General features: G+C 41.8%; 2 protein-coding genes across 6 annotated transcripts in view; one reads left to right on the top strand and one right to left on the bottom strand.

Annotated features, from left to right (window-relative positions):
* The window catches only part of ST7 (suppression of tumorigenicity 7), a 160,141-nt gene extending 140,067 nt beyond the window's left edge, over window positions 1-20,074 (top strand). For 3 of the 5 annotated variants that reach the window (XM_060244849.1, XM_060244853.1, XM_060244852.1), the window contains exons 12-15: window positions 1,037-1,187; window positions 3,820-3,912; window positions 8,598-8,737; window positions 19,737-20,074. In XM_060244849.1, the coding sequence (XP_060100832.1) occupies window positions 1,037-1,187; window positions 3,820-3,912; window positions 8,598-8,737; window positions 19,737-19,832 (480 nt within the window). In that variant the 3' untranslated portion in view covers window positions 19,833-20,074. The remainder of the gene's footprint in view (window positions 1-1,036; window positions 1,188-3,819; window positions 3,913-8,597; window positions 8,738-19,736) is intronic. The other 2 variants (XM_060244850.1, XM_060244851.1) reach the window with 2 other exon arrangements.
* A 2,722-nt stretch (window positions 20,075-22,796) lies between these two features.
* The window catches only part of ASZ1 (ankyrin repeat, SAM and basic leucine zipper domain containing 1), a 58,061-nt gene continuing 56,170 nt past the window's right edge, over window positions 22,797-24,687 (bottom strand). Inside the window, exons 12-13 of the mRNA XM_060244854.1 lie at window positions 23,427-23,540; window positions 22,797-23,249 (exon numbers count right to left, since the gene is read on the bottom strand). Coding sequence (XP_060100837.1) covers window positions 23,094-23,249; window positions 23,427-23,540 — 270 coding nt within the window. The 3' untranslated portion in view covers window positions 22,797-23,093. The remainder of the gene's footprint in view (window positions 23,250-23,426; window positions 23,541-24,687) is intronic.

Genomic DNA, 24,687 nt, shown 5'->3' with positions numbered 1-24,687 from the left:
AATTCTTCACTTTTCTGGACACTACTATTTACTGACACTTTACAGATCTCCTAGCCATCTCATTGATGTCCTCTCTGAGTCGCGTATTGAAACCCAGGTTGCAATTCGGCAAGCCTCACATAGGCACATTGTACAGGGCTTGTTTGTACATGCTATGCAATAGATTTGTCCAAAACATACTTCCAAAGCTGTTTGCAATACAATGTAAAATCAGAAAAGAACAATTAAAACAGCACGTAACCAGAATGGGAGCTGTTATAAAACTTGATTACATCTGTACAAATTGCAATTCAGTTATGATTCAAGTCCACAAGCTGTCCTACTGAAATACACAGTCTGCAATGATATCTTAAGTCCCAGAGTACATCAAGTTACAGAGTATTCTAATTAGGGCATGTTTTCTGTTGTTTTCATTATCATAATAATCATCTTTTTGCCTTTCCTCTGTGTTACTGTATAGTTCTTTGTAGCCCTCCACACATAACCTCTCTGCACACTGAAAGAACAAACAGGCAGGGAGATCTAGCACAAGTGCACTGGCCATGCTCTTTGCTCCCACATGGTCACTAGGTCATCTGCATGGTGTGAAGGCATGGAGGAACTGGCTGCGCACGGGACCCTTCCCTTGATCAGGGATGGTGCTTTCTAAATGCTGCTGATCACAGAGAGGGAGAGCACAAATGGCATAACTGCTGGAAGTGCTCACCAGCTGGCAATCAAAAGGGGGCAGAAGCAGCACACTCCTGTCTACTATCCATCTTCACCTGCTTTGGTCAATGTGCAGAGAGTTTGTATACAGGGCTAGAGACCCTGATGGAAATGTTGAGCACTGCTATTGGCATCTGCAGGCATATTTTTGTGCACGAGCTGTTACTTGATTTATTATCAAGTGAGGATGGCCATGCGACAGGCTCGACGAAACAAAAGAAAATGTTACCAGGAATATGGCTGCATCCATGTACACCGCAAAAGCTTCAGGAAGAGACTCTGCTCCTTCATATGCCAGAAATGATTGTGTGCTGTCTTTCTCCTGTAGTATCTCCTAGAAATGAAGAGCTTAATACTGCCTCCTGAACATATCTTGAAGAGAGGAGACAGTGAAGCAATTGCATATGCTTTCTTTCATCTTCAGCACTGGAAACGGGTTGAGGGGGCCCTGAATCTCTTACATTGTACGTGGGAAGGCAGTAAGTAATTCACTTTCTTAGAAGCGTATTGCAGTGGAGGAAGGCAGATTTCTGGGACACCTACTTGTTCATTGCAGCACCTTCAGATGAAAGGACCCCTACACGTGTCCAGATAGTGAATAGTTCAGACTTTCCTGAGAGGTAGTGGTGTCTTGTGTGCTCAGTGTATCAGAACAAAAGAGATGCTGGAAGCTTTGTAACTGGAACATGCCAGCATTTTAAAAAAGCGAATGGCTCTGATCCTCACTTTTGTTTTCCTTCCGAGCCTTTTACAGGTTTGGTTTTGACAGGCAAAATCATACCAGTAAGTGGATCCACCCCAGTCCCCTTCTCATGATGCCCCAATACAAATAGGGCATGAAGATTATGGGACTCTCCAGTGATATGTTTGTTCCTATCTATCACTGTTTCTACGAACAGGTGAAAACTTAGGATTCCTCCTTCCTAGCTTGTGATTTAATTTGCTGCTGACTGTTTTGTGGCCACTGTTTTGGCTCCTTCTAAAATTGGTTTTATGATATATCTTAATCATTTGCATGCCGTTGCACAATATTGTTTTAAATTGGTTTCATGATCTATTTTGGTTAATTGTTAGCTTGCCTTGGTGGGCCTGATTGGGCAGAAATGTTGTAAATAAAAAATAAATAAATGGACCACCTTCACCTGACAATGACTTTAAAAAGATATGCAGTGGCTGCTAACAAACAGGCAGTTTGAGGCAACCCAGAGATGCCTCAGAAGCCAACTAAAAAAACTCATCCAAATGAGCACATATGCCACCTGCCCCCATCCCGTATTCAACCCATCCTCCAGCATCCTCAGAGTGGCTCAAAAAGCTATCACTTTCAAAGTGGTAGCAAATTTCTGAGCCGCACAACAGTCGCCTCTTTGGCATCTGGACGCAGAAGCGCACAAGCGAGGCGCCTTGGCAATGTGAACCCACCAAGCCACTTCTGGCCCTCTTTGTTAATATATTGATTTCAAGCACATTGCTGCATGGGCATGTGAGCGCAAATGTGCATAACCAAAAAATGAATGAAAAAAAGAAGCCAAAACCGAGCTACAGCAGATGGTGCGCAACAGCCCAGTGCCCTGCAGACGGGATAAGAACAGCTTGCGGGAGGAGCGTGTGGACAGTTTTGGACGTTACTTTCTGAGCTAGACTGATTTGGGATGCCTCCCCTACACCCCAAGCTGCCTGTCTGTTAGCAGCCACAGTCCATCTTGTCTGACTCACTGAAGTTCATGGCGAAGTTTGTACATGGAGAAAAATCATCACAGAAAGCACTGCTCTGTGTTTTCATCAAGAGTTCACATTTTATCTTGGAACATGAGAATTTTAGGACATCTGTTCTTCAAAGAGCAGGGGGAAACTGATGTCTTTTACAGCAAGTGTCATATAGAATAATGGAAAACCAGAGATGGGATTCCAGTGCTCTAATTCAGGACAAACTACACATTACTCTGGAGTTCCAGGATGAAATCCCCAAATCTGTAGTTTAGTTATATAAAAAAAATAGCCCTGAACAGAGCTGGATTAACAATTAGGCCACGTAGGCAGTGGACCCCCACACCTTTAGGGGCCCCGGGACGGCTTTCCCCCCTGGTTTCCCCCATTTGCAGCCCTCCCAGCCTGCACGCACAGCCAGCAACTGAACCGCTCTTTGCCCAACTTGCCTGGTGCGGTCGCCAAGTTTGCCTCTCTCTGTGTCTCCTCTGCAGCTTTGTCAAAGGGCCTTTTGAGAAGGTGCCTGCAGACCGCAGCAGGGGCCATGGGTGGTGGGGCGGGTGCTCCAACTCTGAAATAATTTACAAGGGGTCCCAGAGATTTCAGCTGCCTAGGGGGCCTCCATAAGGTTTAATCCGGCACTGGCCCTGCGTGGAGTGGCAGTAAGAATTGGGGCTGTGGCAGATAAGTGTATTAGCTTTCCTGTGCACTTCCTTGATTATAAATGCCCCTCCCCTTGGTTGTTTTAAGATCAGAGGTGGAGGAGGTGAACATACCTATGTTGTACCTGTTTTTTTTCCTACTTGGAGTGGAGTGCTCTACATTCCATACCAGTCCCCCAGCTGCTTTTTTCACCTTTAATGTACTTGATGCCACCTTCTTTAAAAGCAATGCATTAAGTCTTATTTAAATTTTGGTTCTTCTTAGTAAATCTTTTCTGTGTTCCCAGATGGAAGTATAGTATTTATATAATACTCCTTTGGATTGGGGAAATTATGCCTAACACATAGAGAATTCAGACTTGGTAGATGGGGGAAAAACATATTTACATTGGGATTCTCTGTAAATGGAGCTATGGAAATTAATATAGATAATATGGATGTCAAGGTTTGCACAACGGAATTTTAACGGCTTGGTCCCTATCAAGGTGGCCAGCCTAGCAATGATATTCTGATTGTGTTTTTCCTAGCTTTTCTTTACTACTTTAGAGTTTCGAAAAAACACAACATCTTGATTAAAGCCATTTTGATCAAATTCTAATTTTAATCTGGAATCAAAATATGAACAAAAATTGCACTTACTTTTCTACTTTTTAAAAAAATGCTAATGTAGGTAATGTGCCCTCTAACATCAGGCTTTCAGTACTCTTTAAATTGAGGGTTTCCCTCTTCCTTTTTGTTACAGCTTTCAGAATGATCCCTTATCCCTTGGAAAAGGGACATCTTTTCTACCCTTACCCCATCTGTACAGAAACTGCAGACAGAGAACTTCTTCCATGTAAGTACATGCCTTCTCTGTTTTAAAACTTTCACAAAAGAGAAAACATCTGTGACTGGTCTTCACAAACGCAAGGTGTTCTTATTGTGAAAAGTTTTTCTGGTCACTTGAGGATAGTAGAAAGTGGTTCTTTCCCTGCCTTACCCTTGCTCAAAAAATCCTAGGGATTGAGAGAGCTACATAAACAAAACGTACTGCAGTACAGGCCAGAGAGCCACACGGGGGGATCCAGTAAAGTATTCTCCTTTTTTAACTTCTACTGACTCAAGTTGCTCGCAGGAGAAGGAAGAGGCTATGATACCCCCTCATGGCTGCAGTGCCCTGTACCATGGTGCACTTCAGCAGTGAGACTGTCATCAGATTTTATAATTTTTATTAATTTTAGCTACAAAAAGAAAACGCATAAGCACAAGTACAGAAACATCAAGAGGGAGGGGAAAATAGAGTGGGAGATCAGAAACAAAGAAAGCTGCAAATATATCAGTTATTTATTTTATTCGATTACATTTTTACCTCAAAAAAAATACCTAATCCTTTCTACCTGCAAGTATTGAGTTTTTCCCTTATATTCTACCGTCTTCATTTTCCATTGTACACTTTTTACTAAAGTATTACTTAAAATATAAGTCACCAAGGTCTCAACACAGAACTAATTGGATAAGCTTAACCATATTAAAAATACAAACTGACTTGTTATTTTAACAATGTCATCATTTAGATAGGCATAAAAAACAAATATTTCTTTATCCTTCTAACTTACATATTTCAAACGGATAGAGAAAAAGATCAAATTTAAAGTAACGTAAAAAGTGGAGAGAGAAGAAAAACAGTAAACAAGGAGCATATTAGTTTATTTATCTCAATATAAGCAATTTCTCCAAGCAAACATATTAAGAGCAGATCTACCAGATTACAAAATAATTGTATTGTCTGTCTTCTTAAAAATTAATCCAAGTTAACTGTTCATTTATCTAAATTTCTTTTCAGAACTTTTCAATCCTTTAGCTCTTATGTCCATATTAATCAGAGAGGAACAAACCTATTATGTCCCACTTTGCCTTTTAAAATCGCATATTTTGCTGCAAGTTTCATATTATCCAGTTACCTACAGAGAGGGAAAGCAATTTAAAATCCCTTCTTCCTGAAAGTTTTTCACGTTTTGGTTTTTTTGATGAAATGTGCATCCTCTCTCGTTAATGCAAGCACTCCTCTCAGTAACGATAGTAAAAATCCCATGCCATTAGAGCCTCTCAAAAAAACTTCAAACAGCCTTAACTTTTGGTTCTTCTTAGTAACTGCGACATAAGGTTCCATTTTAGTTTTCCTCTTTTCGTTTCCTGACGGATCTTTTTCCATTTCCAACTCCACAGATGTCATCAAGATCTCTTCGTCACTCTGCCCATGTAGATTCAAGTTTTCGCTAGCTTTCAACATAAAAGCTTCCATTTGCTTTTTTATCAATTCTGTTAATAAACCAAGCTTCTACTTTAGAGAAAATTGTATCTTTTTTATGAAACATTTTGCTTTGTGATGCCATTTTACTCAGTCTAATAATCAAAGTTGAATAATCAAAGTTGAAAAGTAACTCAGAGATCCAGTTAGTCTATCCTTCCAAATCTCCACCAGCTGTATATCTTGACTGTTGCCATTTCAGTTGCACTCAGACGACAAATACCAATCTCTTTGGAATATTTGTTCAGACCAAATTATAACCAAATAATAGCCTCTTTATCACTTATTCAATCATAATCCGGGTTGATTTAAGTATCTATATTCAGTCAAATTCAGATTGTTGCAGGCATTCAAAGTTGTTCTTTTTATCTTTTGGAAGCCGGATTCACGGGAAAGTGGATGGGGGGGGGGATTCACCTCTTTCCCTTCCTTTGAACTGACCCATTTGTTGTTATGTAAAACAACCCATTAGCCGATGGTCTGAAAAGCAAACTTACTTGCAGAGTAGAATTGCCATGTTTGAGATAGGAAAGCAATACATCAAAGGCTTGTTAGCACCAAAGAAAGCAAGTGGCCAGGTGTTCACCTCTTTCTGCTGTAATGGCGATGAAGGCAGCGGAACATTGAAGCGCACAAGAAGAGCAGGAACAGCCGCTGCTGTATCCCTGTCTCCCTGCAAAAGCCCCATGCTGAAAGGAAACCCCTCCAGGGTCCCCCCCTAGAGATTCGGGGGGGGGGGCCTGCAAGAGACAAGCTCCGCAGACCCCCGCTGAGCTCAAGGCAATGAAACCCGGAAGCCCATCATGTTCCTATGGGATTATAGGGACCAACTGTGAAATGAGGTAGGAAAGGGAAGGAAGGGAATTATCTGCTTTGTTGGCTCCTTTAGCAATGTCTTCTGCTAGATCTAGCCCATTGAATCTACCAGACACTTGTCAGAGTTGTTTCATATTCAGTAAATGTCCACTGGCATAGTATGCTTCATGAAAAGTGACCTTGAGCCAGTCCGTCTGCAGACAGATGCTCTTGTGCTGCCAACTGCAGACAAGTGATGAGGCCACTATTCCACTGCTGCCACTACACTCCCTGAAAGTGGGGCAGGTTGCTCCTCAGGGCCTGAATCTCTTTGCCAAGTGCCTTTTATGTTGGGAGTCCACAATCTCCTGTGTATATTTTAACCTTAAAATGCTGCTGCAGAAGTACAAAAAGTGTTCAATAATTTTTCCTGTTTTAGAGGAAGGAACATTGGAGAAATCAAAATAAGCAATTCAGAGTCAACACAATAGCTCAATCCAACTTGTGCTTGTGGCAACATATAAAAGGTCTTCTTCCTCCTCTTCATCATTACTAAACTCCAAAAACTCTTTACTAGCATGACATTTTCCTATCAATTGAAAAAGAAATTCTTTCATGAGTTTGTTGAAACTTGTGAGGAGAGGAAATTAGAAAGCTGTTGAAAGCATTTCAGCTAGGTGACTGGATCTGGCAATAATGCCCACAAACCTCTTTACGCTAAGTAGACTGTTAATATTATGAAGGGAATTTGTCATGTACAGAAAGCAATGTGGGGGATTGAAACAGCAGGATTCGTGGACAAGCAAGTTGGCAAAGAAGTTTGCGAAGGAAAAGAGTCAAGATGTAGTGTTCAGAATAGGGGTTATCCTCACTGAACTGGGTTCTACAACTTCTATAAGAACGTAAAAGAAGCCATGTTGGATCAGGCCAATGGCCCATCTAGTCCAACACTCTGTGTCACACAGTGGCCAAAAAAGAAAGGAGGTTGACAAGTGGGGCTAGAAGCCCTTCCACTTTGCTCCCCTCCAAGCACCAAGAATACAGAGCATCACTGCCCCAGACAGTTTCAATAATATGCTACGGCTAATAGCCACTGATAGACCTCTGCTTCATATTTTTATCCATACCCCTCTTGAAGCTGGCTATGCTTGTAACCACCACCACCTCCTGTGGCAGTGAATTCCACATGTTAATCACCCTTTGGGTGAAGAAGTACTTCCTTTTATCAGTTCTAACACAACTGCTCAGCAATTTAATTGAATGCCCACGAGTTCTTGTATTGTGAGAAAGGGAGAAAAGTACTTCTTTCTCTACTTTCTCCATCCCATGCATAATCTTGTAAACGTCTATCATGACACCCCGCAGTCGACGTTTCTCCAAGCCAGAGCCCCAAGCGTTTCAACCTTTCTTCATAGGGAAAGTGTTCCAAACCTTTAATCATTCTAGTAGCCCTTTTCTGGACCTTTTCCAATGCTATATCCTTTTTGAGGTGCGCTGACCAGAATTGTACACAGTATTCCAAATGAGACCGCACCATCAATTTATACAGGGGCATTATGATTCCGGCTGATTTGTTTTCAATTCCTTTCCTAATAATTCCCAGCATGGCGTTGGCCTTTTTTATTGCAATCACACACTGTCTTGACATTTTCAGTGAGTTATCTACAATGACCCCAAGATCTCTCTCTTGGTCAGTATCTGCCAGTTCACACCCCATCAACTTGTATTTTAGCTGGGATTTTTGGCCCCAATGTGCATTACTTTGCACTTGGCCACACTGAACCTCATCTGCCACGTTGATGTCCACGCACCCAGCCCCAATAGATCCCTTTGGAGTTTCCAGAACATCTTTGAAGTTTAAAATAGTGTTCCAGCTCCTGTGCCTTCGTTCTCTGTATGCTTCTTTCTGGCTGTTGCAGAGGCAGACCACCTTGCAGAGCACACTGAGGATCCTTGAAAGGCATTAGTTTTACACACAATAAAAAGGTAAAGGTAGTCCCCTGTGCAAGCACCAGTCGTTTTCAACTCTGGGGTGACACTGCTCTCACGTTTTCACAGCAGACTTTTTACGGGGTGGTTTGCCATTGCCTTTCCCAGTCATCTACACTTTCCCCCCAGCAAGCTTTACACACAATACCTTTTATTATAAACTGACACAGAACGAACAGTATGCAAGCTTTCGAGTTCTCCAGATCTCTTGTGCAAGCTGGATGTTCCAAAGGTGGGGGGGAGGTGATGAAAAGTTTGGGAGAACTTGAAAGCTTGCATAGTTTATTATACTTTTGTTGGCCCTAATAAAAAGCACAGCATGGACCTCAGATTTTGCTTTTGATCGGTGTCTTACCTACAACCACTTTGTTCTAGAAGTGTTTTAGTTTTGCTATTCTTGGCTTTCCAGGTTTTTAAAATTACTATTATTCCTGGCATTTTCTTTGCAGCATTTCATGAAGTCTCCGTTTACCCCAAGAAAGAGCTTCCCTTCTTCATTCTCTTCACTGCCGGATTATGTTCCTTCACAGCTATGCTGGCCCTCCTGACACATCAGTTCCCAGAGCTAATGGGAGTCTTTGCAAAAGCAGTAAGTATCTTTTCATGCCTCTCTGTTAGAGCAAGCTGGAGCCACATGTGGAGAGCAGGATGGGACTAAGTATACTTTACTAGTATCCAGAGGCATTGATACCATTCTCATTTGTGTGCATTCCTTCAGAAATATAGTAATTGTTGTCTTTACTTGTGGGATTGTATGTATGCAATGGTATTGTGGTGCTGGAGGCCCACGTTACATTTCCAAATGGGGTCAACTGGGATGAGTACCTGTTATGTCTCTTCAATAAAGCCTCCACATCAGTCTTCAAGTTTATTATCTCCAAGTCAGTCCACACACACAACATAAAACCACGTCCTACAGCTGCAAGGTTCACTCCCTACTTCCTATCTTAACTTATATATAACCCTCTTAAAGGGACTGTGACGGAAAGCAATGGGTTGAACATATATGAACATATGAAGCTGCCTTATACTGAATCAGACACTTGGTCCATCAAAGTCAGTATTGTCTTCTCAGACTGGCAGCGGCTCTCCAGGGTCACAAGCTGAGGTTTTTACACCTATTTGCCTGGACCCTTTTCAGTTGGAGATGCCGGGGATTGAACCTGGGACCTTCTGCTTCCCAAGCAGATGCTCTACCACTGAGCCACCGTCCCTCCCCGTTAACCATAAACTGAAGACGCACAGGGCTGCGTCAGGTGACCTGAGGGTGGGGGCAGAGTGCTCAGAGCTCTCAGGGAGGGAAAGTAGTTGAGGGAGAGAAACTGCTGAGGCAGTCAGTCAAGTTGATGTCTGACAGAGTGGAGGCCTGTCAGAGAAGTCTGTCAGTGGTGAAGCCTGACAGAGACTGAGAGGGTCAGTTAGTGCCGGCCAGAAGGGCTGAGAGGGCAGCTGATCCTGTGAAGAAGCTGGAGACGGAGACGGGGAAGTCTTCCAGAGACTGCCAGCTGGACAAAACCGGCCAAGAGGGCTGTGTGTGTGTGAGTCAGTTAAGACCTGAACGGTCACAAACACCTAGGAACCACTCTGAAGATCTAGTGAGGAGGTTGAGGGAGTGGATGTGGGTCTGAGACACCAAGAAGGGCTGAGAGGAGAGACTCCAGTTGAGGGGTGAGACTAGACACATCAATCCCAAGAGGCCAGACCTTGGCTAGAGGTGGAGAGTGAGTTAAAGGGAACGGTGAACTGTGTAACAGTGAAAGATCCAAGAAAGAAAAAGTAATTGTAAGCTTGAAACAACAGAACAAACGTATAAGCCTGTGTAAATATCTCCCCTATCCCCAGTTAAGACTTTTTGTTACAATAAATCTGTGGTTTAAGTTAAAGTTCTCGTGAGCCTATATTGTGTTGGAAGAATAAACAAAGCTGCTGTGGTCCCATCAAAAGAAACAAGTAAAAATACCCCGAAGAGACTAAAATATAGAGATCCAGTGAGGCCGTGAGGCGGGCGCTGCTATAGGGACATACACCACATCTCCCCCTTTGTCAATTCATAACATAGTCCTTCATCCAAACAGGTGGTCGTCTTGTTCTTCTCATCTTCTCCGTTGCTGCAGCTGGCGGTGCCTCTTGAGACGGTAATGGTTGTGGTACTAGTGTCTCTTGAGGTGTATCTAAGAGTTCCGGCTGATCCCTTGAATTAGTCCCCTCACAAACAGCACCAGCCTCAATTTGAATCCCTAGTAACAAAGGAGAGTCGTCTAATTCAAAACTCCTTCCACTAGAATGTGCAGATACTAAATGAGATGCATTCCATACTCGCCCATCTGCTAATTTATAGGTATATGGTCCTCTCCTCTCAATAACTTCGAGGGGTGGGGTGAACCGACATTCCCCCTTTTATAAAATTCCCAGTCTCCTTACTCTAACAAAAGAGCCACACTCAAACTTAACATCCTTAGCACCTCTACGTCTATATGCCCTATATTTTTCTTGCTTCTGATTCACTCTTTTCCTCAGTTCTGAATCTGACACAACATCAGTCCTTGCCTTTAAAATCCCAGTAACATTTAACTTAGTACGCATCTCCCTCCTATGCAACAATTCTGCTGGGAATCTTTGTGTTGTGGCATGCCTTGTTGCCCTATATACTTGTAAAAAATCAGTTGTAAAGGTAACCCATGCCTTTCCTTCCAATTTAGCTGTTTGCAAGCTATCTTTCAAACTTCTATTAAATCGTTCAATCCCTCCATTAGCTTGCGGGTAATACACTGATGACCTTCTGTGTATAATATTTTGCTCCACAAGGAATGTTTCAAATTCCACAGAAGTAAATTGAGTGCCATTATCAGAGATCAACTCCTTAGGGTCCCCTTCCCTACTGAAAACTACTGCCAAAAACTTAATCACAGCAGCTGACGTGGCCTGTGATGTAAATGCTATCTCTGGCCACTTACTAAAATAGTCTATCAGTGTAATAGCATAGCGACATTCAATAGGGGCAGTATCAAAAGGTCCCACAATGTCAATACCAACTTTTTCCCAAGCAGAATGTGGGAATGTGACCGGCTAAAATGGTGCAGGATGTGTAACCCGTGTCTTATCATGTAACTGGCAGGTGACACAAGCCTTAATGGCTGCCTCCACTTGTGAATCCATCCCAGGCCCACCAATACAAATCACGCAATCGTTGTTTTGTGCGTACAATTCCTTGATGTGTATCATGAGCAAGAGCTACAAATGTAGGTTGCAATTCTTCTGGGACAAGCAATTGATGTATACCTCGTAAAATACAGCCATTTTGTAATGAGAGTTCATCACGTACTCTAAAATAAGGCAACAGCTCTAACTCCATTCCCTTTTCCTTACTAGGCTATTTATTCATCAAAAATCCCCTTAGTTTCTGCTGAACAGGGCACGCCAAGCATGCAGCTTGAAATTTCCCTTGTGTGACTGCAACCGGAATGCCTGAAAGCAGTGCAACTACTTCTACATCCTCTTCTGGCAATGCACCTGAGGATGGCAAGGGAAGCCGCGACAAACAATCAGCTGTTACATTTTCTGCTCCTGGTTTATATTCCATCTCATAACTAAAACAAAGCAGTGGCGCTGACCACCTAGCAATTCGATTTCCTGCTCTTCCCAATCCTTTTGATGTCAACAGTGTTATCAGGGGGCTATGGTCAGCTGCAAGGTTCGCTCCCAGCTTCCTATCTTAACTTATATATAACCCTCTTAAAGGGACATACACCACAGTACCATTTGAAGGAACCCCCCCCCCCCAGAAGTTTATGATAAATCTGAAATCTATGGGAATATAGGGATGCCACTTTGAGATTTTATGTTTTTATCTTCAAGTTCCAGTTCAGACAGAACATCAACCACTCCTTTTTTCAGAATAACATGTTATGAATTTTATAACATTAAGCAATTAGTACATACAACAACTGGAAGATATATTAAGCAGCGATTCAGCAATAAGATGAAGAAAATATACAACATATCTAAGGAGGCAATGCAAGATTTAAGATGATAAATATACATAGCTTTATATATGACAGGAGACTATCTCTTGTTAAGTTGAATTGAGTGAAGTAGGACAAGTATTGGCGAGTAAAATTAAGTATGTTGAAGCCTGTGGAAACTATCAGAGTTCAGACCACGACCAGCATAAGTGTGAGTGAGATGGATTGAAATAGAGGAAAAACAGAAATATTAGCGGTAGAGCAACTTGAGATACATTGAGGTTGCGGGGTTGAATTTCTATTCATCGTTACATATTCTATGAATGGGAACCATTTCTATAAAAACTCAACAGTTCAGGAAGTGTATCCGTTGGCTGCAATATGGTCTGTGATTTTCCATGATGAGGGTGTCCCAAACCTTAGCAAACCAATAAGTTCTCATAGGAAACCATTCCTTGTTTATGCAAGTGGAAGAGATGGTTTGAAACACAGCAACTGCGTTCAACAGCTTAACTTGTGGTTAAAAGTGATCCCCAAGTATTTAAAATTTTTTGTTTGCTCGATTGTTGAATTGCCAATAAACCATCTCTGTGGGCACCAGCAATTTGAAAAGACAACTACTTTAGATTTGGTATAATTGATAGAAAGTGAATTACAATTACAGTAGTCATAAAAGGCATTCAGATACCTTTGCAGGCCCACTCTTGTACAAGAGAGTTGGTAGTGTCATCGGCATAAAGTAATAAGGGGACCGCTCGGCCTGCAAGTTTAGGCGGATGACCGTTAATAGGGTTCAAAAATTGTGCCAGGTCAGTTAGAAATAAATTAAAAAGATGCGGGGCCAGCACACAACCTTGTTTAACTCCCATTAACACTGGGATTTTACTAGTCAAGTCACCGCTAGAAGAAAATTTCACTTGGCAAAAGGTATTAGAATGAAGTCTCCTCAAGAGAAACAGCAAACGAGGGTCCATTTCCAGGTAACCTAGCTTGATCCATAGTTGGGCTCTATCTATTGAATCAAAAGCACCCTTCAAATCGATGAAGGCAGCGTATAATTTTTTTGTCACCCGGTATGCATATATTTTTCAGCAAGGAAGGCCAGAGTGCAGCAGTGATCCATAGCAGATTTGCCTTTGGAGAAGCCAATCTGTTCAGGACCTATGATGTTGCCTAGGCGCATCCAGTCATGTTGAAAACACAGACTCGTTTGTTAGTTTAACATATCCTCATTAACATAAACACAAAAAAATCATATCTTTATCCTTAAGAAGCTAAAAGAAAAATACAACATAGTATTTTGTCTATCTCAATATAAACAGTTTCTCCTAAGAGGCATACTAAAAACAAATCTGCCAGTTTACATAATAACTTTGCTGTCTGCCTTTTTAACAATTAATCCAACTCTTATAACCCTATTGGTCTAGAAAAAACAACTTATTATAACCCAAAAATAAAAATCACATGCCTGTTCTTATTGAGAGTTCCATACGCAACTACCCACAAAGATAAAGACATTTCAAGAAACCCTTCTTGCTAAAAAGAAACCTATCTCCTTATTTATAACTAATATGCACTTTCTCTCTCCTTGATACAGTCTGAGACCAATATCTTTATCCTTAACAGGCTAGAAATAGAGCACAATAATTTATCTATCTTATTATAGACAATTTCTTTAAACAAACATATTAGAAGGAGATCTACTAATTTACAAAATGATTATGATGTCTACCTTCTTAACAGTTAGATTAACTTGTAGGATTACCTATATCGATAACAAACATAAAAAGCTAGTATTATCTGTTAAAGACAAGTTCACCAATTTATGAAATAATTATGCTGTTTGCCTTCTTAAAAATGATCTAGATGAACTATTTTTACATAAAATTCTTTTCAAATACTTTTTAGTCCTTCAGCTTTTATATCCATATTATTTTAGACAAGACAACTTATTATAGCCCTCCCCCCCAAAAAGAAAAAAGAATCTCAGCCTTCTAATATCACATATCGGATTTTCTTACAAAGTCCATATCCAACTATCCACAGAGAGGGATCTAGTTCAGGAGGTTCTTCTTTCTGAAAGATTTCCACATCATGATTTTCTGGTTAAAATGCACCTTCTTAATGCAGTCGTCCCTCTCGAAGAAAGTGGGAAAAATTCCACAGCCTTTGTTCCTCTTGACATAACTTCAGTCAGTCTCCATTTCCGGTTTTCTTTTTAAATTATGCCATAGGGTTCCATTTTGATTTTCTTTTGTTCTTTTCCCAACGAGTTGCTCTCCCATGTCAATTCCACAGACGTCACCGGGTTCTCTTTAGCACTCTGCTCATGTAGATTTGATATTTCGTTAGCTTTCAGCACAAAACCTCCCATTTGTTCCTTAACCAACTCTGTCAATAAACCAAGATCTTGCCTCAGAGAATTCAAACTGCTTAAAATATATTTTTGTGACAAAGCCATTTTTGTCAGCAAACTCAGTCCATTAATCCAGATTGAAAAATAGCTCAGAGTCCCTGATAGTCCATCCTTCCCAATCTCCTCCAACTGAAGTTGAGTGTTAGCATATGAATTTCAATCAGACGACAAGGAGAAATCCCTCTAACAAATATCTCATTTTGTTCAGACTGTATTGCAGCGGAATAATCATCTCTTTAACAAATATCCAATTATAATCCGGGTCGATTTAAGTATCCATTTTCCGGTTAAGTCAAATTGTTTCCAGTACTTACAGATGTTCTTTAGCTTTTCGAGGCCTCATTCACAGGGAAATTTGAGGTATCAACCTCTTTCCCTTCCTTTGAACTGCCCTTTTATTGAAATGCAAAATGACCCATAAACGATTGGCAATTGAAAGCCCACTTACTTGCAATGTAGAATTGTCATGTTTGAGGTAGAGAAGTAATAGATCAAAAGCTTATTTAAGAAAAGAGAAGCAAGTGATCGGGCACTCACCTCTTCCTGCTGTAATGGAGATCAAGACAGGGAGAACTTCGGGGCTGTTGCGCCCGTCTTGCTGTAAAAGCCCCATGCTGAAAAGAGACCCCTTCAGGGCCTCTTTGGGGGTGTCACATCCGTGGCACCCCTCCCCCTGCCTGATTCAGCGGGGCCGCAAGCAGTAGAATCCATGGACCCCGCTGAGATCAAGGCGATGTAGCCTGGAAGAGTCGACAGCAAAAATTTCCAAGGATCCCTTGTCAAACTGGCCTGGAGAAAAATTGCTGACTGACCCCAAAGTGGCAATCAGCATTTCCATGGGAGTATAAGAAGAGGCTACGAGAATAAAGCACTGATGCAACCCTTCCTCCCTTCCTTCTCATGATATGTCTAATTCACAGAATCAGCACTGCTGTCAGATGGCCATTGAGCCCAGGGGTGTTGAACTCATTTGTTATGAGGGCCGGATCTGACTTAAATGAGATCTTGTTAGACCGGGCTGGGCTGTGTCAGGCCAGGCCATGTGTGTACCTATTTAAGATTAGGTAGCAGAGATATAAAGTTTTTAAAGGACACATAAAAACATGACTAAAGGATTTTTTAACTTAAAATAAAACATGCTTAAAACATCAGCACTTGTTGGTCTTAAAGGTGCTTTCTTTGTATTTCTCCCATGGGATCCAGGAAACTGGACAAAGGAAGCTCTGGCTCTTTCCCAGGGCACCAGGAGGGGGAGGAGCCTCAACAAATGGGGGAAATTGAGGTTTTGCTCTGTAGCCCCTGTGCAATTGAGCAAGCCTTGCAAAGCAAGTTGATGCAGAAGGAAGCAAGAGAGAGGGAGAAGGAAGCAGGTAAGAGCCAGTGGCTCGGGGGCCTGATTCGGCCACCGTTTGATAACCCTTCTCTAGCCTGTTTAAAAACCTCCAAGGAAGGCTGCCACACAGGCCCGTAGCCAAAAAATTTCTGGTAGAGGCGCCCCAAAGAAAAAAAATTACTGGGGGGGGGGCATGAAGCCACAAGAGCAGCAGCGGGGAGATCGGGTGGGAATAGGAGTAGCTCTAGGGTGAATGGCACCCTAGTCAGGTGCACCTCCCGCTTGCCCCCACCAGCCACTGCCACGGTGCTCCACTTGCCCCCTCCCCCTCCACTGCTACTAAAACTAAGCCCTGCAGCCAGCTTCTTCTCTCAGCCCATGCCTGCACGTTTTATTAAGAGAGAGCTGTGAGAAGAAGCTGGCAGCAGGGTTTAGTTTTAGTTGTGGCAGGCAGGGGGAGGGGGGCGAGCGGAGCGCCGCCACGATGGCAGCGGGGGGTGAGGTGAAGGCAAATCAAGCTCTTGCCTGGCGGGGAAAGGAGGGGCCATACATGTTGAGGGGCGGTTGGGTGGAGGGGCCATGCCCACCCATGGCTATAGGCCTGCTGCCACATAACAGAAAGATACATTTCTTGTTGACATGTTTGCATTATGAGAAACAGAACCTAAGCTACATTAGAATCATTGAGTTGGAAGGGACCTCCAGAGCCATCTAGTCCAGCCTCCTGCACAACGCAGGAAACTCACAAATACCTCCCCCTAATTTCACAGGATCTTCATTGCTGTCAGATGGCCATCTAGCCTGTTTAGAAACCTCCAAGGAAGGAGAGCCCACCACCTCCTGAGGAAGTCTCTTCCACTGAGGAATCGCTCTAATGGTCAGGAAGTTCTTCCTAATGTTGAGCCGGAGACTCTTTTGATTTAATTTCAACCTATTGAAAGATCCTACCTTCTGGAGCCACAGAAAACAATTCCACACCATCCTCTATATGACAGTCCTTTAAGTACATTGCGAAGTAATAAAATGCAGTCAAAAAGCAGCAAGTGATTTGAACACCTGACTTACTAGCAGGCCTCATTTTGGGCAGGAGCTCACAAGAGCAGAGTTCCGGAACCTCTACATTTTATTGTGCTGTTTCTTTCTTACCCTGCCTCCCATACTTGCTTCTGGGCTCCAAACCCCAAGAGAATTTTGCTGAGCTCTTCAGATTTCACAAACTTTCTAATATTTTCTCCCACACACAAAATAGTGAAAATAACCAAAACATATAAAGCAAACAGATGGAAATCTTCATGATGCTGCAGTGGCCAAATAGGAGAAAGTAATTTTAAAAGTATGATGGCAGTAAGGTTTTATTATGACAATTATAATTCAAGAATCATTTAAAGGTAGATACTGAGCTAATTTAGTATACTTTCTGGTGATGTCAGAGGTGTGTGGCATATGCAAATGAGTTGTGCTAATGAGCTCCGGCACCTCTTTTTCTACTAAATGACCCCTGCTTACTAGTATATTAGTTTCCTGATTGAGTTGTCTTTTTAGGGAAAACAGCTGAGCTATAAAGCCAAGTGAGAAACTCTTCATTACAACCTGTTATAAATAATTCTCCTGGTGTGGTGGCTATTCTGACCATCCTGATTCATTGGGGCTCAATGGGACTGAACGGCACAAGCCTTTGGTCCGTCAAACTATCAATCAAGAGTACTTGTGTGCCATTGGTTGAATCTGCTCCTCTCTCCTGCCCAAGTGGCTGTCGCCAGTCAGCAAAGGTGATTCTGTCAGTAAAACACAACCAACCTTAGTTCTGGCAGTTATTGTGGGAACACACTATTGGTCCATCACACGTCAGTGTGTCCTCCCACTGGCTGACTTCCTTGCCCTGTCTCCTGCAGGCCCAGAAATGTTGAACACACTGCCAAAAGTAGTCTTATCTCAGAGAAAGACACATCTCTTAGCTCATCTGTCAACCGGCCTCAGAAAGGGCTGCAGAGCTCCTGTAGTCTCATGAAAGGCTGTATCAACAGCCCACACAGACGGCCTCCCTGCACACACAGCCTCCAAAGGCCACTGCAATAGTTAGGGAGCCTGGCACCACCTCAGAGGGCATGGCTGTCCTATTTTTACTGTCTTTCACTCCCTCTTTCCCTTCACCCCTCAGCCTCACCCCGATGGTTGCCTGAGGAGATAGGGAAGCCTCACAGAGTTGTTCAGATCAAAGGGGGGAGAGAAATGAGAATGATGTCAGCTGCTTTGGTTCCCCCCCCACACACACTGTGAAGACAGTCCTTTTCCTTTTTGTTTCAAACAATTTTCCTTAGAGGCTGCAGGATTGCCAACTCCAGGTTAGGAAATTCCAGATGTCAGAGATCAGCTCCCCTTGAGGTGTGTGTGTGTGTGTGTGGGATTAATGCCTACACTTGGGTGGGTGGGAAGACAGCAAGGCTGGGGGGGCCTCGCCCAAAGCCTTAGTAGTACATTTCCAGGTTGGTTGGAAAATCCTAAGGTATCACTACAGGCCTCTGAAGGGGAGGCCTTTCCTCCTGAGGAACCACTATTGCCAACCTCCAGATAAGGGCTGGAGATCACTCAGACTTACAACTTCTATTTAGTTCTTGGGTGATTTTGGACCAGCCACAGACTTCCAGCCTAACCTGCCTCACAGGGTTGTTGTTCAGATAAGTTTCTTGTTGGGGTCATTTTCATGCAGCTGAGAAGGAGAATTGTGTATGCTTTGGTCCCCCCCACCCCGTGAAGAAAGACTGCCATTTTCCTATGTAGAGGCTGCAGGGAGGGGGAAGGTGATGGAAACTTGAAGTCAGAGGGGCAGGTAAAGGGAAGGAAATCACCTTTGAAGATCTAAGGGGTGGGGCTCCAGTGGCTCTCTGGAGTCTCAAGTGGAGGTTTTTCGTATCACCTACTACCTGATCCTTGAATTGGGGATTGAACTTGGGGACCTTCTGCATACTAAGCAGATGCTTTACCACTGAGCCACTGCCCCTCTCAATAAGCAAAGGGTAAGACTGTGGAGTGGGATTTGTAACAGAAAATAAGAAAAGGCAAGAGACAGAGGACAGTACTGAAATTAGAATAAATTTTGAGTTCAGTAGCACCTTTAAGACCGCCAGCGTTGTATTCAAGGTATAAGGTTTTGTGTGCATGCAGTTCTTCAGATACAGTGAAACAAAATTTCTTCAACCATTTTAAGGGGGACGGGGCTTAGTTGCCAGGAAGGTCTAGTTAGAGTCAAGATACGTAACTGCGTGATTATATCTGAGATTGGATTAAGGTGATACCTTAATTTAATCTCAGCTATAATCACCCAGTTAAGCATCTTGATTTTAATTAGCTCTTCCTGGCAATTAATCTTTCCCCACCCCACCTATACGTAATGGCTGAAGTTTTGTTTCACTGCATCTGAAGAAGTGTGCATGGACACAAAAGCTTATACCTTGAATAAAAGTCTGGTGGTTTTAAAGGTGCCATTGGACCTTCGTTCCGCTGCTTCAGATCAAAATGACTTCCCACCTGGAATTAGAAGCATTAGAAGAAAACAGAACTAAATAGTATAAGAAGCAGAAAAGAAATATAGAAAGATACGGAAGATTTCATTCTGGGTTCCTGAAATCATTATGCTTGGATCCTGGGATCTTTATTGTATAATGGCTGCAGAAAAATAATTGGTATTACTTATAACATAATCCTCAATGTACTTGCCAGTTTCCAGCATAAGTTGTGTAAAAACAAAATCAGAATTGCTTTTTGTTTATCCCTCAGACTGTAAATGCTTGAATGCCTAATCTGTGTACCCTGTTTATGGCAAGGAGGAAGGGGGTTATCCCTAGGATCTTATTCCCTGGTCTCTCTGTTTGCTTTGCAGTTTCTCAGTACTCTCTTTGCCCCCCTGAACTTTGTTATGGAGAAAGTGGAAAGCATCTTGCCCTCCAGCCTCTGGCATCAGCTGACAAGGATCTGACTGAAAACAAATAGTCCTCAATGATTGCCATGACATTTCCTGTGCCAACTTCTTGTTGACCACCAGAAAGCATGACTTTTTTTTAACAAAAGGGAAGCTGTTCCACAATTTTAAAACTCTCCACTGTCTGTTATAATTTTTTGTTGTTGTATAAAATACATCAATGTTTGGTTCTATTACATTTTGCTTTCAGAAAGCAACATGAAAAAAAATCTTTAAAAATAAACCTTTTGTGTATTGCAGCTATAGTCTTGTATTCCTTTGTTCAAATTTCTTGAAACAAAGCTAGCCCTACAAGGAAAAAAAATAGGGACCACAGCGTATGTGGAACAAAAACCAAAAAAATCACTGTCAAAAATCAGTACCAAAATTAAATCCTTTACAATAAACTGTTCTATTCAAAATGGTCAAGATGAAAATTATCAAAAAAACATTGGTTTCTCATATGTCAATACATCAAGCACAAAAATGCATCCATATCCAAAAATAAGTCAAAGATACTAGAAATAAGTCATGAGTGTCAAAACCATGCTGGAATAATTACACAGAAAGTCCAACAAAGCGAAAGTAGAAAATGCTAAGATCAAAGAAACTGGATACACAACTGCAAATGACTTTGACTTGACAAGCATTCTGGTACATGCTGTTTCCAACTCTTACTCAAAAGTTGCCGACTTGAATTTTCAATGTATCATCTGTTGGATCTTAAACCATCAAACTTGAAAAACCCCATTTAATATTTTTAAGCATAAACTATGATAGGCAACCTAAATCAAGGTCGTATTTAGATTGGCCCTTAAGCGCTCCTTAAGAAAATATCCTGTCATTAGTAACAGACCACAGACCACTCATCCTGAAATATACTTGTAGTGGTTTATCTGGTTTTGGGGTACCACTAAAGGCAATCAATTGTCCACTATTTAGGTGACTGAGATAATAATTGTCATAATGGCTACAAATTTCAGTAATGAAAATGGGAATGTAATTCCTGCCAATTCACACCCTCCCACTGCAGACCCCACATTTTCCTTCCCAGTTCCTAAGTGGCATCATGAGCACCATTTGGAGTGGGATATGGGGAAGCTTTGTTCCACTAAGAAAAAGAAAATGTTTTTCAGGATCCATGCCCATGAGAGGACACCACTGTGATTGTTTTCCTCAGGCACTTATCAGCCTTGGGCTATATCTATACATTTGAGAGAAACAGCAACTAGTGCATTAATGCTACTAAAAAAAAGGTAGTCCCCTGTGCAAGCACCAGTAGTTTCTGACTCTGGGGTGATGTTGCATTACATTTTCATGGCAGACTTTTTATGGGGTGGTTTGCCATTGCCTTCCCCAGTCATCTACACTTTCCCCCCAGCAAACTGGCTACTCATTTTACCGACCTCGGAAGGATAAAAGGCTGAGTCAACCTTGAGCCGGCTACCTGAACCCAGCTTCCGCCGGGATTGAACTCAGGTCGTGAGCAGAGAGCTCAGACTGCAATATTGTAGCTTTACTACGCTGCGCCATGGGGCTCCTTATTAATGCTACTAAATGTATTTTTAAAAAAATAAAGTGAAGTAGATGCTCTCTCAATTAGGAGATGGAGCCTGGGGAGGAGTGGGGTACAATGCCATAAAGCATCCATTTTCTCCAGGATAACTGATCTCTGTAGTATGGAGATGAGCTGTAATTCTACAGGAATCCCCAGGTCCTACCTGGAGGCTGGCATCCCTACTTAGTAGTGACATCCACAAACTTCTAAGAGGGAATAAATGTAGATTCACATCCTGCATTCTACCAGAAAAAGTGCAACTGGGATAGGAATCTACCCCAGGCGAGGATACCAAGGTAGAACTGGCTGCCGAAGAATCATTCTACAGTTAAAAGTGCTCATATAATCCTTTTCACCCAGTTATATAATTGGTATTTTTATAACTTTGTTCAACACTTCTCTTGACAATTTTAGCACCATAGCCCTAAGCCACATATCAAGCAGGCTCTGGGTGTTTGTTTTTTTAAAAATATTATTTTAAGGTGTGTGCAGCCGTACCTGGAAGTCATAGTGACTTCTGGTGACTGACCCCACCTGGGGGCCTGGTGGATATTCAGAGAGGTGGATGAATAAAGCCTGCCTCTCCTCCCAGCTGCTGGTATTTCAAGTAGGTCTCCCATGCAAGTACTTGCCAGAGTTTATCCTGCTTAGCTCTCAAGATCTGATGAGATCCAGGGCGCAGGCTCTGGTTTTGATTTGTTTTTTTAAACTAGGAAAAAGAGAAGTCCGGTCTTTGGATAAGAATGCAAAAGCATCCAGGCTGCGCCAGGACAATGGCATTCACAACTTTGCCAGGTTGCTACAGGACAACAGCAAATTTGAATTGAATTTGAGAACGTAAAAGCATTAAGGTAGCACTCCCCATCAATATTATACTTGGGGGCAAACTAGACATGACAGCTTCCATGGGTCCAACCCGCAGATGCCACCAATGCCATTTTAAAGTGATACTGATCAGACTTACAGAACGGTGGGCTGAAGTGCTCTAGTTTTCCCTACCTCATACCTTTTCAAGTGCCATGGGGATGGGGAGGGGGGAGGTTGGCACTTGAAAAGGTGTGGGGTGTGTGTGCAAGAGCACCTCAGCCCTCCATGCTGCAAGTCCAATGAAAACTGGCCCTTGCAACATTTTTAAATCACTTTAAAATAGTGGCAGCATTCATGGATCAGACAGGTCACATATAGTTTGTCCCACAGATCCAGATTATACCAGGCTGGGGTTTGTTTTAATGCAGAGAAAAGAATCACAGTTTAGTATGCAATCTAAACCATCACATTATTTCACAGCATAACACAGACCACTTTATTTCTGTGTTTTATGCCTTTTGCTGTGTTGCCACTTCGCTCATTTGTGTATGCTTTTCTATTTATACAAACACACTATTACCCAAACAGCTGGAAGGTATTTAAAAAGAGATTCCATATGGGCTGAAAAAGCAAGATTTAATTCCCATAAAATTAAATATGAAACTTTATTAATAAGGGCATATGCATGCAAGTATTTTATCAAAATGTCAAGGAAAACTGAAATAGATGTGACACTGAATGGAGTTTAATTTTCAGTATTTTTACATTAGAATATTTTAAGTATTGCAAAATCTGAACTACTGCATCAGCCATGAATGGGAAAACAAGTCAGCAAGACTTTGAATACAGTAAATTCAACTTGTAGTTTCACATATTGGGGAGAAACCACATTTTTCCAAACATACACCACAAACTCAACTCTTCCTTGAAGTTATCTTGGTAATGAGGAAGACACATCCATATCCAACCAAGGTTACTGCTGCTGCAATTTTTAAAAAAGTTTTGTTCCATCTGCCTTTTTTCTCCTGAGGCTGTATTCGGCAAGGATCATTATTCTGTCCATTTTGCAGCTAATAAAATATGTTAAAAATATTGAAGGTCAATACAACAGTATAAAGTGCTTAGAACAACAGTACAAAATGCTTAGAACTGAGTCAACTACACAGCTAATCAGTATACCAAGGTGGCAAAAACTGAGGCACTACCCAACTGGCACATTGCAATTTAATTTGTTAGTGCATATTTACCTCTTTAACAAGCTCCTTTAATGTGCTAACTTCTTGATTCAAACTGTCCGCACTGGAAACCAGGTCTTCACAAACTTTAGTGAGGCTCTGGGGAGAATTCCATTCAAGCACTAACTAATAAATGAAACATTGTCAGTTAAAATGCACTTAATTCCATTCATCTACAGCAGAACATCACCATTAACTGAAATTCAATTATAGTCAACAACACAAAAGATACACCTTCTGTTGCAGATCAAGACTGTTACCACGAGAGCAGGCACATTGTAAATGCAGGGGCAGACAGCACCTTATTAAAAATACTGCTATTTGCTGAAAAGTCACGTTGTTTCTTCTAGGTCTGTCATTCTAAAACTAGTTTTTGATCCTATTAAGCTCTATGGACTGGATTCAGCTTATCACTAAGTGAAGAATCTTTCTCAATGGAAGACTTGTTCCAGAGAAAAAAAGACCTTTCATTGAGAAGAAGCAAGTCGTTGAATCTAGCCCATTGTAGTATGTGCATATCGTTTTTCAACACACTAGAATACCACACAATTGATCAGGTTTTTTAAAATGCACATCATGTTATAATGTTCACAACAAGTAACATTCAACTTGCTCTTCTGAAGGCAAGCCAACATGAAGCAAATTCAATGTTCTTGTAGTCAGTTTTATAATGTTGATTCTACTGTAATGACAAATCACTAACCGATTATAAATAAATTGGATTATCTGAATAAGGTTAAATACCAAGACAGAGAGAGCTGCTTCCAATTTAAATAGACCAAATAACGGGATACCCCAGCGTGAATACCAGTAGAAAAAAGAAACCACTGGGGAGTAGAACTGTTAAACACATTCAAATATTCAAAATGTGCATACAAGCATTCATAGGGAATTGAAAACAAATCAGCCAGTATCATAATGCCCCTGTATAAATCGATGGTGCGGTCTCATTTGGAATACTGTGTGCAATTCTGGTCACTGCACCTCAAAAAGGATATTATAGCATTGGGAAAAGTCCAGAAAAGAGCAACTAGAATGATTAAATGTTGGGAACACTTTCCCTATGAAGAAAGGTTAAAACGCTTGGGGCTCTTTAGCTTGGAGAAACGTCGACTGCGGGGTGTCATGATATAGGTTTACAAGATTATGCATAGGATGGAGAAGGTAGAGAAATAAGTACTTTTCTCCCTTTCTCACAATACAAGAATTCGTGGGCATTCAATGAAATTGCTGAGCAGTCGGATTAGAATGGATAAAAGAAGGTACTTCTTCA

Source organism: Heteronotia binoei, chromosome 8, assembly GCF_032191835.1.
Source record: "Heteronotia binoei isolate CCM8104 ecotype False Entrance Well chromosome 8, APGP_CSIRO_Hbin_v1, whole genome shotgun sequence".
In the NCBI taxonomy this organism is placed as follows: Eukaryota; Metazoa; Chordata; class Lepidosauria; order Squamata; family Gekkonidae; genus Heteronotia; species Heteronotia binoei.
The sequence above is the reverse complement of the archived record's forward strand: the minus strand, read 5'-3'. Positions and strand labels throughout refer to the sequence as shown.